The sequence below is a fragment of the Colius striatus genome, chromosome 17 (genome assembly GCF_028858725.1).
Source record: "Colius striatus isolate bColStr4 chromosome 17, bColStr4.1.hap1, whole genome shotgun sequence".
NCBI lineage: Eukaryota > Metazoa > Chordata > Aves > Coliiformes > Coliidae > Colius > Colius striatus.
In genome coordinates this window covers 6,642,154-6,659,700 of record NC_084775.1, presented here as the reverse complement: position 1 = coordinate 6,659,700, position 17,547 = coordinate 6,642,154, and the positions used below count along the sequence as shown (strand labels likewise).

Sequence of the window (17,547 nt, the reverse complement as noted above, 5' to 3'; positions counted from 1 at the left end):
CCTTAAACATTCAAATGAATCTTCGCAGTTTTCCTCAGCAAATTGTGGAATTACAAAAACAGGACTCCCACCTTTAAGTTACGTTATCCATTCACTGCTTTCGAGCCAAGTCTGCTATTGCTACTTCTCTCTTAAACAGAAGGGAGGAAAGACCAGAGCTTTGGGTAAGAATTGGCTGTTACACACCTAAATTTCTCTGCTCCTTGTTTGGAGAAAACTTCAGAGCTGTAACTGCTGTGAGCAATGTGTAACCGTTGCAATACTTAACATTCCAGACAAGTGACAGGAACATTTACAGAACTCCTAAACTTACAAACTGTGCTCTAAAAGCCTTTTTCATAGCAAAATTAAATAACCTAGTCTTGTTTTCAAGCTCCTACTTTAAACAACCACTACTTCAAACCACTGCTGAAGAAAGAAAAACCAACACTTCGTCAACGAAATTCAACTGACTCTTCCTGGCATGGGGAATCTATTCCACAAGGAAGGGGAGCACTCTCCATAACTCATTCTCAGTACTAACTACTCCATTGAAGCTGGTTTGGTTTTGTTTTTATTTCCAGTTTTGGAAACCGGAGGAAGAGACCAAGTAAATCTGTACCTTACTGGTATCCATAAGTGGGCCAAGTGTCCTGTACCATGCACATTAACTATGGCTGCTCACATTGCAGATGAGAATACCATCCAAATGACTATTATATAGGGTTTGAGTCACTGATGTTGATAATACACATAATGACAAATACCTTTATATCTGCAGGCAGTCTGTGTGTTCTTACAGTGTAAGTAGAGATAAACCTCAACCAGCAGAACTTGAATGAGAGAAGAGGGAATAAAATACGTAGAATATCAGTATGATCATGGAGGGACACTAAAATCTGGTTTGGCTACATCATCATTTTTCACTCTTTTGGGTAAACTTCACAGTTGCACCCAAATTTTAAGCTATGCACTTAAAGATGATGTAACATATACTTGTTTCCTGGATGGTAATTATATCTCTGTGTCAGTTTTAAAGGCCTAAACAAACTTGGCAGAAACATCAATGCTCTCTATAAAACCCTTAGGTTAATATTCTAGTAGTATAGAATTCACCCTTATTTTGGCACTACAGATTTTCTTGAAAAAAAAAATCAACAAACAAACCAAACAAAACCCCACAATGTATTACCCAGCCAAAGGACTGTCCAGCTTCAACTACAAAAACAACTAGTCTAAAACAATCACATTACCTGTCACCATTCCAAGTCTGTTCTAGAGTAAAGTTGCTACAAAGACCAATAACCATTTAGTTACAAAGGTGTATTTAGTGTCATATAACCCTAAGTATATACTGTACTCCTTAACCAACAATGAGATTCCCCTGCACACGTGGAATTGTCCTTGCACCGCCAGGGATGTACATTCATTGCAATGTCCTGCCTCTAGCAGAGCTGTTCCCAAAACTGCCAGCTACCATAGGTGACCAGAGTGGACCTTTTCCCTTTCCTCCACTGAAACTGTTGTCAGCTGAACTCTGCTGCACAAAGCTCTCATGGAGAAAGCAGGCAGGCAGTAGCCTAGCTCCAAGCAGAAAAAGCAAGGCAGACAAAGTACATGCAATATGCTTTTTCATGAGCTAGGCCAGCAGCTCCCAGCACACATCTTACAGGTGAGTAACTTAGATAAGGTGCCATGTTCATCCAAAACACTCCATCACACCTTCAGTTCATGCAAAACCCCCAAATCCTGCTTCCAGCATGGTTACAATGAAAAATCTGTTCTTATCAGCTGTTGGCTAATGCATTTTCAACTTGAGGACTTTCTATTGCCTGCATTTCTGCAAGTGGAATATGACTGGGTGCTCACTTTGTCCATTTCACCACTGACCTGGTCTGGCAACATTCCTGAAGGCATTGCACCAAAAGAAGCAGAAAACAGGAGAAGCATAGAGAGCCTTCCCAGCTCTCAGTACTTACAGCTCGAAGATTCACAACCCGGGAAGGATTCTCCGGATCTCAGCTGGATCAAGGGTATGGCTTGGATGGGAATAGCCCATCCCCAAGCCAGCCTTGCTAAAGCTCCAAGAGGGAAGTGCCTGTTGGGGATTGCTTAAACTAGTAATGAAAACAATTTAATTGTACCCTGCCACCAAAAAAGGCACTCCTACCCCTTCCTCAGTCCTCTCCCTTCTTTCAATTCTAGAGATCAGAGCTCATTTTTTGATGAGTTGGTCTTTCAGCCATATCAGGGCTGATCTGACTCACCTTATAATTGCTAGATACTATGCAAAGGAAGCAGCGGGACTGAACTGGGGAGAAGCAGGAAGGCTCACCCTTTCAGACAGCAAGGCCCCAAATTTGTTTCAATTCAGTCTCAGGCGATTGGAAACTCAGCAACAGCCCCAGTTTGAACAAGCCTCTAACCACCACCACTGCCCAAGCCACACTGCTGTGTGGAACCATGTGGTAAAGCACAGGAGGCACCAGACAACTCTGGCAGTACCTTGGAAATGCACACACCATGGTGACCTCCAGCAGCTTCACTCTCCAGTCCATGAGCCTTAGAGCGTGTTACAGCTCAGACTGCAGCTGGAAGAAGACCAATGGCCACAGGACTGAAGAATGGGGACTAGGCCATCCTTGAAAACCCATAACACTCACTTAATTAAGCAGATTTAGAGCGGTCTACTATCTAAGGATACTTAACTACTAAATCAGGATTCTGGATTCCATTCTTACATCTGCCCGTTTTCCTCTATGGCTTTGAGACAATCAGCTCCTTCCCCAGTACAGTCAAACCTGGTGATATTGCCACATTCAAGGATGCATCTCCCATCTAGAAACCATAAGAATAATTTGATGACAACTTCCATCAACTGCTCTTATTTAAGAAGTTAATTATTTCCAGAGAAGACACGTAATTGTCCACCTGACAGAAGTGAGTTCAGACAAAAAGTAGCTTTGCACGACTATGTCACTGCCAGGAAAGACCTTTGTCACAGTAAGAAATAAAAGCAAAACCAAAGCTTCAAGAGAGCAAAGTTACTCAGTCAGATCTGTTGCAGGAATTGTGCTTTAGTTTTTGTTTGTTTTTCTTTTCCTCTAGAGAAGTCCATATTCCTTCAGGGACTTGAAGGAAATATTTACCATTAACTATTTACAATGCTGGTTCCTTCTTAGGGAAAAGCAAATTGGAATAACCAAAACTATTGCTTACAAAGAAGGACTTTTCCCTGCCCAACAGATGGTACTTTAAATGCACACCCACTATCAAATCTGTGTCCTTTAGCTTGCTAAATGAAAGACACTCTGAGCTCCATACAACTTGGTAAGAAGTTGCAACAGTACTTTTACAATCCTACAGCTAAGCAAAGTCAAGCTCTAATAGATCAGTTGTTATAAACTCGTCCCTGTCAGTTAAGACTTGTCAATATGGACGATGACAGCATTTTGGCTATGAACAGTGAAATATGTTGAAGGAGCCCCTCCAACACCAGCTCTCACACAGCAAGCAAAATCTGCAGTTGAAGCTTCAAGAAGGTTCCATCTGCCAAGAATGCTGTGTGCTTTTAATTAAGAAGGTATATAGAACTGCATTGAGAAGAAAAAGACTCAAGGAGTGTTAAGAATGCCAGCCTCTTGGTCAAGCTTTCCACCCACTCCCCCACTGTACATCCCACAGGAAATCATTATTCACTGCATGGACCTGTGCAGAACACGTATCCCACGCTGGCTAAAGTGACCAAAGTTAAGGAAATGTTGTTAGCATCAGAGAAACACCAATACTTCCAGGCTGATGTCATTCAATACACCACTCAAGTACCTCAATACTACCTTTATTCTTTAATACTATTCAAATCCTAGGTGTTCACTTTATTTTCCGGAGTAAGACTGCATATATAGCAGCTAGTTGCAGGCGACTGTTAGCTCGGCTTCACTCTGGCAAACAGTCATGGAAAACAAAATTAACTGAGGATCATGCAAGACTTACTCTTCCTAAAGATCACATCAAGTCACGAAGTAAGTAGAAGTGAGTTATTTTTTCTCTTCAAGTTTTGCTTAAGTGGCTTTTCAACACTTTCATACGTAACAAGTGGCTAGTTCTCAAGTATGATTTGATCTTAGTTTTGATCTCAAAACCTTGCAGATCAAAGCACTTCAAAAAGATTCTTTTTACCTAAATTTGAAATTTATTCTTCTATTACTCTTTTCTGCCATTTAGGAAGCTACTAGTTCTGCCACTTAGTTGCAACACGCTATCAGTTACTCACAAAGTTAAGGTACCCTAAGAAGATCGATTGTTGCAGTGCCATTAAAGAAAAGTTCTCTGTCCCAAAGAAAAATCACACACATGTGAAAATTCTAATGAGAAATTATTTATATGTTAAAGAACAGTATCCCATGATTACTTGCAGGCCGTGTTAAACTTTTAAGTGCTCCAAACAGGGGCTCCTCTGATCGTTTCTGCTGGAATAAGCTCAAAAGAAACAAGTAATGTGTTCCTTGTGACTAGTCACTTCAGGCTATGATTAGGTATGTAACTCATCTTCTGACACTTGTTTTCCCTCTCCCTTTTTCAGTATCAAAACTTAAGATTGAAGGGGGTGATTTTTGAAGCCAGGAAGTACAAGCATAATATTTCTAACACCGTTTTTCCCAGTGAGCAATGGAGATTCAGTCATGTTAATAGCATCAGACACTTCTACAACTGGATCCTAGGTGACAAGACAGGCTCCAACATCACAAGATGAAGGCAAGTAAAAAAGCACTTCTGAAGTACATTAGTGAAAGATCTCTTACGGAGTAGCCACTTCATGCCTCCACCTTCCGAGAATATATTTTCATCTCTCCTACTAACAGTAAAGCAAAAATGGCACCAACTTATTTCCCTTCACCATGTTACTTGTAAGTATACATTTATTTATATCTAAAATGTTAACAGTACATCACCTCATCTATTCTATACAATGAAACCTTTGCAGCATCAAAACAACAATTCCAATATGCACTCGGGCAGAAACTTCTGAAGCTCACTGGCTACAGCTTACACCAGTCACTAACACAGGCCCGATTGTTCTTCAGTCTAGAGTCAACCAGCACCACTTGATCTGTGACAAAATCACTTTGCCCTCCCTCCCATCCATAAAGGACATGATCCATGTCTGTTTGGAGAAGTCCTGGCATTTACCATCTTTGAACGATGCCCAGATATGGCTTTGGAAAACAGCAAACCATACTAGTGACCATGCTGACAATTTACCACACTCACACCCACCAGACCTCTGCACAACACCCAAGTTCACTTTGATCTGCTACTACACACATTCTCTCCATTAAAAGGGAAACCTTCACTCAAGCCTGATGCAGAAGAAGCCTTTGGTAGTCAGCCACGAGGGCCACAGAGATCACACTGCCTTAGAACGCAGAGGGAAAGGGGAAACACTGTAGTGCCAGTAAGGCGCAAAACACCGTAAAACGTACAGTCCCTGAGAAGGGAAATCCCTGCACTGAGCTTTGCCCACTGGGATGTTCCACCATCATTACATTTCAGTAAAGCAGTCCTTCATCCTAGTAAAGAGAGAGCAGAGATCTGCTCAACGACCGGACCAAAACTCACGTCAAACAACGGCTCTTTGACTTGGGTGGATAAAATAACTGAGAAATGAGGACTGTGGTGCTTACAGATGGCTTTGTGTTTGATAGAACTGGTATAATAAGAAGATTTGACAACTTTTGTTCACCATAAAACAGAAAAATAGACATAGGTCTTCAGGCATACAGAAACATCTGAAGCCTGAGTTTTCTTCTCTCTTATTTCACACAGTCTACCAGCCTAAAATCTGATTTTTCCACTAACTGAAAATTAAGTGGCAGCGTTACAAGAAACTACTCCCGTCTCAGCTTCTCAGTTTTAAACTCAGATTGTTTACAGTTACCTGCTCTTTTGATTTTTTTGCTAGCAATTGGCTAACAATCACCTAGTCTGGAGGAAGGAACTACTTTGGAGCTACTGCAGAACTATACTGTGTTCCACAGCGTTAAAAGCAGCCGCTGGCTTTCACTTGCCTAGTTTGAACAGTCAAAGTCCATGCTATGAATTAAGCAGGAAGCAGCACCAGAAGGCTTATGTTTGCTTTTGGGGTGAGCAGAGCTTACATAGACTATGTCCTTCAACAGAATCTACTGCTCTTCAGAACATTTTTCACCCCAGGAATAAGACAAATTTACTGCTATGAGACAGCAGCGTTTTCCAGATCCTAGCACAGACAAACACTTCATACAGTCCCAGATGGTGAGATGCTGAGGTGGAGAAATGAGAGCAGTTTGCTCAGCATCAGCACTGCATTGGTTTTCTCTCCGAGGACACAGAGTACAGGAAGACTCTTGGAAAAGGCTGGTGACTGTCCAATTTTGGCCCAGCTGTAGGAGCCTGTTTTCCTCTGTCCCTGGCCCTACCGGGTCATGTAAGGCTTGCAAGAAAAAACACCGTGAAGCACAGGAAAGCAGACAGTAGGCATTAAACTGGAACTTGTAGGCTCTTTCAGCTATAAAAATGCAGAAAAGCGTCAAATCTGAATGCAGAGAGAGATGCTGCCCGCACACAACCACCTGGCAGCAGAGGTGCCGAAGCACAGGCACCCCGCCTTTCTCCTCAGAAAGCGCCCACGGGTGCCACCACCGTCCCCCTACAGAAACAAGTCAGCGGCGCGAAACAAACGCGTGCAGACCTGCCGCTGCCCCGCTCGCCGGGATCCGCGCAGCCCTCCGCTACCTCACCGCCTCCGGCCGGCCGGGCTCCCGCGTGGCGGCTCCGGGACAGTCACGGCACGGGTGGCAGCGCCGGCCGGGGGCACGGCGGCGGGTCCCTCAGCGCCTGTCAGCGGCCGAGGGCACGGGCGGCGCGGCCGGGGCGGCGGCGGCCCTCGGGGCACGGGGGAGGGGCGGCGGCGGCGAGGAGAGCGAGGCCGCGGGGCGGGCGTGCGCGGGAAGGTGCGCCGAGGCGCCGCGGGCGGCGGGAGCCGGGCGGGCGGCAGCAACCCCGCGACGCAGGCCCCGCCGGGGCCTAGGCGGCCGCGGGCGACCCTCCGGCGGGCGGGGCGGGGGTCGGAGCCGGGGTAGGCTCGCCGGCGCTTACCGGGCAGCCGCCTCCTCGTCGCTTCCTCCGCGGCACGGCCCGAGTCTCGGGGGGACCGCGCCGGGCCGGGCCGGGCCGCGCGCGCGCGCGCCGCCGGCGGGAGGGGGAGGGGGGGGGGCGCGGAGGGGCGCGCGGGGACGACGGGGACCCCTCCGCCCGCCTCCGCCCCGCCCCTCGCGGGCGGCGCCGCCGCACTGCGCCTGCGCGGCCCCCCGCGCACGGCCCGGCCCCGCGCCGCAGGGGGGCGCCGCGTCCGCGGGCCGCGCGTGCGCCGTGGCCGGCGCCGCCGGGCTCGCGCGCCCCTGCCGCGGGGGGGCGTGTCCGGGCGGGCGCGTGGCGCCGCACCTGAGCGCAGCGCCCCCTCGCGGCTGGGCGGCGCAGCACAACGCCCGCAGCACAACGCCCGCAGCACAACGCCCGCAGCACAACGCCCGCAGCACAACGCCCGCAGCACAACGCCCGCAGCACAACGCCCGCAGCACAACGCCCGCAGCACAACGCGCGCTGTCCGCTGGGCGAGGAGCAGGCGCTTGAATGCCGCGAAGCGTTCCTGACTTCGTCTGCTGAGGTTACACGAGCTGTCGGACGGCCCCCGGTTCAGCTTTGCAGCCTGTCCTGCAGCGTGCTGCAGTCGGGAATTACAGGCAGCTGCGTTTCATAAGCCCGCTGACAGCGCTGGTGGTTTCGTGGGAGGCATGGCAGAGTCTGTGCTCATAGGCATTGGCTGGAAAGTGCTGCGAGCACAGTAACAGAAAATGTGCTGATTTGCCATACCCCTGTGAAGTTTCGCTGTCAGGGTTCCTGTGTGTCTCAGACCATGGGTTAAGGCCTCTCTCCCAATAGCAATTCAGCTGTTTTATGGAAAGAAATGCTGCAGTACGAGATTGCATCACAGCCGCTCCCCTGAGGTGCACTCACCCCTGCGACATACACAGCTGCAGACTGGTGAGGACAAGCGTGATTTACAGTCCCCTCGTTATCTTGGGTGAAATGTAACTTTCAGTACTGTAAACCAAAGCAAATGACGCCTGTATTTCATGAGAACTCTTTAATACGGGGAGGATATGTGCTTCCAGATGTCACAACGTAGTTTGGTTCACACCATGGAAAAAGTTTTCCTGTGTGTGTATCTTACCCAGTCGTTTTTTCAAGGTCTCCTTCCCCATCCATTCTCTGTCAGTCTGCCCGTTCTCACCTGGCGGGGCTTCCCCTGGAAGGCTGCTGCACAGACTTGCGTGGCATTGGAAGGCTCCTTTATGCTTCCCTAACATTTCTGGTTTGTCATCCCACTAAGTTTGCTAATCCATGATGAGTTCAACAAGATGTTGCTCCGTGTTTCCACCTTTGGATTGAATTTTGTCAGTTATTTATCAATGACAATCAGCAGCATTACTTCTGTCTTAGGGCTGTGTAAACACCTGTGTGTCATGTACTATGTGTTTTGCACAGCAGCCCACAAAGAGTCTCTCGACCTGTGTTCCCTAGCAGGGAGCAGTGCTTCAGCTCTGTGAATTCCTGAACAAGCTGCAAGCTGGCAGTGCACGTGCCTGCTGTCCTCTGTCAGGAACAAAGGCCACTGAGGAAACCTGTATAACATGGTGGTGTTATATCCTGTAACGTGTGTGAGTGGTCCAACTGCCCGCTGGGAAACCTTCCTCACCGTCCTGTTCGGGATGAGACTACCCAAGGGGGTGACAATCTCAGCCATGGGAGCCTTTTAACCTTCTTTGCCCAGTGTAGGGGTAAGCATGATCCACTTTTTTCTTGACTCGCCTCTCATGTCAGTTTAAACACTGTCTGCGATATTTTTCCCTATGTTGGCTATTGCCATTGAGCTGTGTCATCTGTGACCCACACTGAGTGACGAGCAGCTAGGGAGCTTCCCAGCAGATATCTTTTTATTAGAGGGAGGCTTATCTTTTATATTGCATTTGGACTATATTAGAACAGAAATGCACTTTAATTACACTAACAATTTAAATAAGATCTGATATAAATAAAGCACCAAGAGAACTTGATTTAACTGATGGATTCAGTTTCCACACAGATTCCTGCAAAACCCACAAATTTCGTGCAACACTTGAGGAACTGGAGACAGGAGCATCCCTGTCCCTATGACTGAACTGCTCTGCACATGGCTGTGACGGCTCCCAGCCTCCAGCCTGGGCCTGCTGGAGCTGTGCTAAAGGATCAAATCAGGTCTGACAATGGATTTGCTCAGTACCTCTCCCCATGACATGTAAACCACTTCTAGTCATTATAGTTTGCTTTGTTTAATTCAGCAACAACCAGTACTGACTTCCAGGTTTTAAGTGATTTAGTTTTTACCTTGTAAAATATGAAATGCCTTTTATTTTGAAACACCAGGGTTCAGTTCCACACCTCTGCCACATCCAAGCAGATACCTGGGTTTCACAGATTCAGTTTAATGTAGACTCAGTTTTTAGTTAAATAAGACCAAGAGAACCTGACATAGATACAGGAGATTTTATTTAACATTGTATACAAAGAAAGGCTACAAACGCCTTAGGCTTTTCCCCCAAAGTACAGTTTTTGGATCCCTTTGAAATATGACTTTTGTCAGAAAATTAAAAAAAAGAAACAAAAATCCAGAACTCCACTCCCCCCTCCCCCCTTTCTTCTCCCCTTCCCTTTCCCCCTCTCTTTGGGCCTAAACTGAGCAGTAGGTTTCAACAGCTGTCAGGATGAAGCTGTTGGGAGTGCTGTGAGAAGCTGAAGCATTAGCCACAGCAGCACAAATGTCAGAACCCGCCTCCCCACCCCGGTGGCGTGGAAACAATGCCAACAATGTTAACTGAGGAAACCCAAACGTACCCAAACAGTAACGAGTTGTCTGTCTTCTATGCCTGATAATTTAGCACTAATTATATAATTGTGTTTATATTTAAATAAATAGTCTTAACTCCTTTTCCTTGGACTTCTTCATGGATTAGAAACTCTTGTAATACTAGAGATAAGAACAAACTACACAACTTACATGGGCAACAGAAGGCTCTGCTTTGTTTTGCTGGGCAGACACAGGAAGGACAATCCTTCCCAGTGTCCTGCTGGGAGATCATTTTAAATTCACTGTTTTTTTGTGGTGTTATCTGTCACCCAACACAACTCCTTACCCTCTCTTCTTCTGCCCTGGTCATCCCTTTTAGCACAGGCATCCGACTCTGCAGACCCCTGTCCCTGTGTGGCCACGTTCTATCCAGGACTTGCCCAGTTTTGTATGTAACTGTGAAGCCCCAACCAAGATTTCTCTTGGGCTGTGAGAAGCAGTAAGGAAGAGATTAGATGAGGCTATTGTGAAGAATTTGACTATTTACATAGTCCCTAGTGTAGTCCCAATTCCTCCCCAAATGGGACTAAAATGGAGGAAATCTGAACTACTCGCTGTAGACTGGCATTGGTCACTCAGGCACAGTGAGAAAAAACTGGATGAGTCTCTCCCCATAACTGCCTTCCAAGCCTCACTCAGCCCAAGGCACGAGGCTGCCGCCTCATTGGCATCCCTGGCCTAGGTCACCTGAGGAAGCTGCATCTTCTCCTTCAGGCAGGAAGATGATTTGTACAGAGCCTGCCCTTCCGTTCAGCCGTGGGCCAGAACGTGGCCTTCACCTACACATCGTTCTGCAGACTAGAGAAACAGTGCATCTGGAATGTCTGGGGTCCTCAGCACATCTTACCTCTGGGGAAAGGGGCTGCAGCAGTTACACACACGAAGGCCATGGTGGAAAAGAAAGTTTTCTCCCTTCAGATGGGCCATTTTTGCCAATCCAAGAGGATTTGGATACAACTGCAATTAAGACAAAGCAGCAGAGCAAATGCTTCTGCTAGGCTGGGGGATTCTCTAACCATATTAACTCCTGACTATGATTCAACAGGTGTAAAAACCAGAGCCTTACTCAGCTCACACAATGGGACCCTGCCAGTCCAGAGCATTGGCAGTGCTGGGGCCCTTCTGCACCAGAAGACTGGAAATATCTTTTCCATCTCCAGGGACAGCTCTACTACAGCCTGAACCCCCCGCTGTGGCAGTTTCTACTGTGAGGAATGAGGTGAAGCTGTTTCTGTTGGAAAAGGGGACTTGTTCTTAGGGCAAGGTAAAACATGACACAGCAGGAAGTGACACGGACAACACTCATGTGGTTAACCTGCATGCTTTTGCAAGGGTCTCCAGCAATTACACTCTAAGATGGTAACACAAAAATCAACTGGCTCATTTGATAGTTTTCTCATTCTTGGCAAAAGTGTTGATGTATTTGTCTGACCTGGAAGGCCTGAATCTAGTGGTATGGTCATGGAAGGAGGGGAATTGAGGTAACATGTACACTGGGGTTTGCTTTGGTCCTCCTGTTCCAATCATTTCATCATGGTCACACGCTGTGGCATTTCATCCTTGCAGCCCAGAAACAGACTTTTAGCTTAAACACTTGCCTAACATTCCAGTTCTGGTGGCTAGTTGCTCCTTTGGGGCAGTGTTTCGCCTCCACTGACAGACAGACTCCATTGCTCCTCCTTATCTAATGCCACTGCGGGGAAAAGGGCAGAGAGCAAGTGACAAGCTTTGCTTTCTTAGCAGTGGCCTGTGGCTTTTCAGTGGCAAGGAGGAGCTGCAGCACACAGGAACCGGGAAGCTGACAGAGCAAAATTCATGGTGTTCCTGTATTGATTCTTTACTGGCAAGACAGTCTTTGCTCCCAGGTATCTCAGGCTAAGCCACGTCTATAATGGGAAAAGGGAAGGTCTTTCTAGAGGGTGTGGTCTGAGCAATTCCTAATTACCCTTTTCCATTTCTGTTACTTTTACTCCCCTTTTACTTTTACTCCTTCCTTAGAACCATGTCTGACTGTCAGTGCTTCCTTTAGAGCTTCTGTTGATTATAAGGACAATCCATGTATTTAATTGCATTCAATGACAAAATTCATAGAACACATACAAATGTTCACATCACCCTAGTTCAGAATGGAGAACTGCTAATGCCATGTTAAGGCTCCAGTTTCTCACTTGCACATACCCTGCAGTGAAGGAAGGGAACACAATCTGATTTATTTTTCCAGTGACAGTGCTATGACAATGGTAGCAAAGTTTACAAAGAAAAACATACCATGACTACAAATTCAAAAGGGCATAACCAAGTGGCTTACTCACTACACCTAGAATTTGATTGTATCTACTTCAGAATTGCCCTTTCAGATTTTTCTTCTTCAAGGAACAGAAGCAAATCCCTTAAATCTAGCACCAAGGTATCGGGCTGCTGTTACAAGTCCCCATCTGCTAGAACTGAAGTAAAAAGAGCAAGAGTAGGAGTTTTTTTTAAACATCTCCCATTTCTTACTAAAATTTCCACAGTAAGAATGGCACATCTGAGGATGTTATCCCAGTAGATGACCAAGCACAAACAAGAGGATTTGCCCAGCAAGGAATTGGAGAGGGCTGGGGTTTTGCTGTCTGATTTTAAACATTTCTAAAACCCACGTTGGTCCTTGAAAGAACAGCACGTTAAGAGAAACGAACACATTGTGATGCCTCCCAGTGCTGTAAGGTGACAGACAGGTCTGGAGGTCCATGTATGTGTCAAAGAACAGTACATTTGTTTAAACAAACTCACCCAAAACTAACATAAACAATCGTAGTATGAACACACTGTAAAAATGCTGCATCTCCTGCTCATGAACACCCCTGTGCTTCCTTCCCCTGCCCCGTGCCCAGCCCCATCCCTGCCCTGTGCTGCTCTGCGGGTGGCAGCAGCGCTGCTGCTCTTACAGCTCTGCAACAACAACCCTCTCAGCAGCAGTTTAAGGGCTGTGCTTCAGTTTGGCATCAGACACCCCCCTCCAAACCAAGCACATGCAAACACAAAGCTGAAAGGGATCTAGAACTGTTCTTATGGGACAACCTGTCCCATAGTTTGCTTTACTTAACTGCTTTTGATTTTACTTGAAAAACCTACTCAAGTATTAGGAAAAAAAAAAATCCATGAGAATTTTAGGAGAGTTTCTAGATGCCAGGAAATGGTGCTGACTCCTCTCCTTGAAGGGAGCAGAGATTGTCCTCATTGCCTGGATTTCCTCAGGTGGAAGTTTTAACGCTCCACATTGCTGTGACTGAAAGCCAATACGCTAGAAACTGAAAGAGCATAAACTCTCAGTGCACATGTAAAGGGCAGTTTTTTGCTGGTTTGCACTTACATTGTTTATTTGGTACCTTTTTGACAGAGAAAACAGGAGGGTTAGGTTTTCTGACAACTCGTGTGGGAATATATAAGAGTAGAAATGAGGAGGCTTTCCCTAAAGCCAAGCTTTGCAATTCCCTTTTTGTTTAAGCATGATAAGGCTTACTAAAAAAACAACAAAGTATAAAAAAAAAAACCCAAACCCACCATCCCTGGGAAAAGAACATAAAAAGCCTTCTGGAAATACTTAACTTCTGAAAACAAAACAAAACAAAAAGTTAATTGCAAAATTAAAGGAAATTCAAGAAATCAATTCTTGTCTTTCAGATCAGCCCAGGATTTTGTCACCAGCAATAAGATGCACTAACTTTTCCAGCCCAAAATTACCAGCTTTGGGGAAAACATATCCATACCTAACAGAAATAATTAACGGGTTAAGTTAAATTAACTTCATTTTTTTCCCTGATCCACATGCCTGCATGTTAGATAACGTTACACTAGAACCCAGCACTGTAAGGAGAGACTTTAAAAGCAACAACCTGTAACAGTAACCAAAGCAATAGCCATTTTCTCATGGTTACACACTAGAGCAGTAACTTAACATTAAAATTAACTTCCTATATAAATAAAAACCAAAAAGTTGGGCAAACAGAAATTGGCACAGTCATTATGGTATTGCTTTCCAGTTTCAACACTGTTGCTCAGCTCCTTGATCCGGGCCCTGGGCACAAAGGCTGCTGCGCGGGCCCTGGGCTGGGAAGGGGCTGCAGCAGCTCCAATAAAGTCAGAAAAACAAGGCCAGAGTGTGGTCTGCTGGTCTGTGTCACTTTTAAGTCCACGGTTTTCAGGACTGTGACTAATTTTTACCTTTGAAGAGGCCAAAAATAGAATTAAAGAAAACAAATCCAAGTCTTAAAGCCTTGGGGTTGCTCTGCTTCCCTGCCCCCTCCCCACACGGCACCCCACTTCTGTGTTACGGGTTCAGAAGTTGGAATGTAGTGAAAATACATACAAGAGAGAAGGAATTTCTAATTGTACATTACATTACAAAGAGGTTGCTCCCAGACCTAAGGAGGGAGGGATACTAAGCAATATTGAACTCCTATCAGAATCCTTACAAAGCATGCAAAGTATTGATATACTCACAAAATTGAAATTTATATTTGTTCCTTTTTGAATTTGCAACTTCACAGTACAATAATTCCTAATATTATGCAGCAGTCAGAATGACAGTGACTACAAAATCATTTCCCTTTTTTGTTCTTTCCATTTGTTTGAGACTCCTTTGTTTTGGTTTGGTTTTTTAATCGAGAGGTTGCAGATCACCCATCAGAAAATGTGAAGTTCAGCATACCGGGGGCTGCTCTCTCTATCGTGTTTCCCCTCAAATGATGGTGACACCACAACTGTTCCCATCCTTCAGAACCTGTTCCTCCCTCCCCACACCCTCAGCACCCTCCTGCCCTCTGGGCCCTGGCACACCCTCAGGCCACTGCCTGCAGTCCCATGACATTTCTGCACTGCTCTTCCTTAAAACAGGGTTGGGATTTCTGGAGAACACGATGCCTGCTGCTTGCTGGATTGTCCAGAAAGTACATACTGACACGCTTCATCACAGGATTCGCATCTCTCAGAAGACTCCTGTAGCAGCAACAAACGAAGCCTCCAAAGCCCAAGGACTGACAGAGGTTTGGAGTGAGCAGCCAGCCCCACTCGTGGCCAGCCTGGTGGGGTTTTTTCTCTTCATTTCGTCCACAAAGGCTTCCATTCTTTATGAGGGATAACAGCTTCTCTTTGGAGTGTTGGGAATTAATGCTCTCCCCAATTAATTTTCACTAAGTTTTGTGAGGTCTAAGGATTTCAGCAATCCTGTCTGGATAATACTGCCTCTGTTTTTATATGCAAACCAACAATGGAATCACAGACAGAATCACTGGCTCTAACCCTCCCTGCCCCTATTTATTTGCTGTGTTTACTTATCATTAGGCCAGGCTCCTTGAACCCAAAACCCCTTCAGAAGCACAACAGAGGCCAGAGCAGGGCATCTCCTTCCCCAGAGTTCTACCAACGTTTGCAAGGGAAGGGGCAGGTGAGAGAAAAAAAGAACCCAAAACAAACCCAAACAAACCAACAGTTCTAGTTGTAGGCAAAACTTACATTTCCATTGAAAACCCCATTCAAATTGAGACCTGAATTTCTGAGGAGGGAATCTTAGATCCCAGACCCTTCCCTTCTCCTCTCCTCTTGCAAAGCAACGCTATTTTTGTGGCCTAGAACAGTACGTTAAAAACAGCAGTTATTAAAGACACAGTTGTGATACATCCTTTAACTCCCCCTCACCCAAAAAAGGGGCATCCTATCAAGTGGTCCAGTAGAAATATTGAAGTTTCTTTATGATAAATTAAATCCATAAAATGAGGAATACCTTCTGTCACATTCCCAGTGAGAGTAAGAGCCACACTCTGTGGTGCATTTGTTCAGGTGTCTATTGCTCCTTCTAGTGGAGATTCCAACGGCTCCATCTCCAGTTCCACTCTGGTCCTACCACGCAGGAGTAGAGATTTTTTTCTCCTTTCTCTTCAGCTTGTCTCTGGTCAACAAAGAGCAGAAGCACTGAGTGCCCCCACTCCCCAGGCCAGGGACAGGCCGGTCACATCTGAAGAAACACCAGTGGTCTTTTTCTCAGGTGGGGCAGGTTGATGCCAAGAGCAGTTCGTGTGTCCTGTTGGTATCACAGGTACCTACACCTCTGTGGAAAAGAGAATGCTCTGCCTCTTGCTGTCTGGGGTAGGGATAGTCTCTAGCTGCAGGAAGTACAGAAGAACTTGAACCTGGAAAGAGAAAGAAAAAGGTAATAATAAAGCTCTGATAACTCTTCCTTGTTCTGGCTGTTTGAGAGTTGGCAGACGTGCCTACAGCTCTCTCCATGGGAGCACCTTGCAGTCCTGTATTTGTTTTACTACAGCAGGAACCCTAAAACTAGCAGCACTTCAGAAACACTCTTCTCAGCTCCCAGGGTGTGACAATGGTGTTGGTACTCCACTGAACTGAAAACATCTGATCTGGGATTTGCCATTAACTGAATCAGGAATGCTCAGACCAGGCTGAGCAGCTGACAGCCTCCAAGCCCCAATTCCCTGCACTGCCTTCGAAAGGCAGCAGTGGCCAAAGAAGCCTGAGTTCAGCAAACAATCGTGCTGTGCATCAGTGAAGCGAGTTGAGGAGCCTTGTGGAAAAACACTGATGGTCTTTTTATACTGGGTGAGCAACGTGACCCTGGGAGGCAGCCTCAAAACATCCTGCTATGCACCAGCAGGCACCAACACCCAGAGGGTTGTGTGCAGGCTCTCATTCTTCTTTGAACACATTCCTAGCTCTGTTAGTGCAGAGGCAAACTGAATTGCCTGAAGAAACACAGTTCTACAAACAGTCTAAAACGTCAGCATAGGGGTGAGAGTTGTTTATGTTCCTCACAAAAACTGTCATGAGAACACAGGAGGAGGGCAGAACCAGGCCTTGCCAGGGGACTGCAGTCTCCCACATATTGTCCCCACAAGAGTCAGCAGTACATTTCGGATTTTACCTGGGACATGACTTCTAGTGACCAGCTGTCAGTCATTGTGATGGGCTGGGTGGGGTTGGCAGGGATTTTACTGTCCTTCTCTGAAGGCCTGAGCAGCGTTGGTCCAAAGACAGTTGCAAGATTGTGCAGGGACATCTTGTTAACACTTTCCCTCTCAGCAACCCTGGGAGAACAAATGGTGAATGAGACAGATCTTTATAAACATGTGAGTTTGGAAGTGGCCTTAAGTAAGAAACCATACTTACTCCTTCTGTAAAAAAGTTTTAGATGTGTTCAATCAACCACTCACTCTCTCTGTGCCTAAATGAACTTTATATATAAGCAATACCTTGACCTTGGACAGAGAGTGCAGGCACTCTACAGACACAGTTTAAGTTTGGGAAGGTACACACTGTGCAGGCAGAAGTGGGACAGAAAGAAAATAATGTTTTTCATCCCAGTTTTATAAACGAGAAACTCAGGCATAACGTTTACAATATTTACCCAAGGGCAGAACAGCCTGCAGCAGAAAACACAAGTAAAACCCCCATTTCCTGGATTTTAGTCCAGGACCTTAGTCACAAGATGATCTTTCCTCTCTCCAGTGACAGTCTCTGGTGTGCACAAAGTTGGTACCTGAACACACCATGTGTGTTACTGCACAACTTACTGCATTAACATCAAA

The 17,547-nt window shown here is 46.0% G+C and overlaps 2 protein-coding genes across 4 annotated transcripts in view; both read right to left on the bottom strand.

The window, feature by feature from the left end:
* Positions 1-7,208, bottom strand: part of SPECC1L (sperm antigen with calponin homology and coiled-coil domains 1 like) — a 61,619-nt gene extending 54,411 nt beyond the window's left edge. The window contains exon 1 of the mRNA XM_062009633.1: positions 7,117-7,208. The gene's annotated coding sequence lies outside the window, so the exon portion shown is untranslated. The remainder of the gene's footprint in view (positions 1-7,116) is intronic.
* A 2,565-nt stretch (positions 7,209-9,773) lies between these two features.
* Positions 9,774-17,547, bottom strand: part of BCR (BCR activator of RhoGEF and GTPase) — a 94,854-nt gene continuing 87,080 nt past the window's right edge. For all 3 annotated transcript variants that reach the window (XM_062009543.1, XM_062009544.1, XM_062009545.1), the window contains 2 exons: positions 16,884-17,046; positions 9,774-16,131 (listed from right to left, as the gene is read on the bottom strand). In XM_062009543.1, coding sequence (XP_061865527.1) covers positions 16,042-16,131; positions 16,884-17,046 — 253 coding nt within the window. In that variant the 3' untranslated portion in view covers positions 9,774-16,041. The remainder of the gene's footprint in view (positions 16,132-16,883; positions 17,047-17,547) is intronic.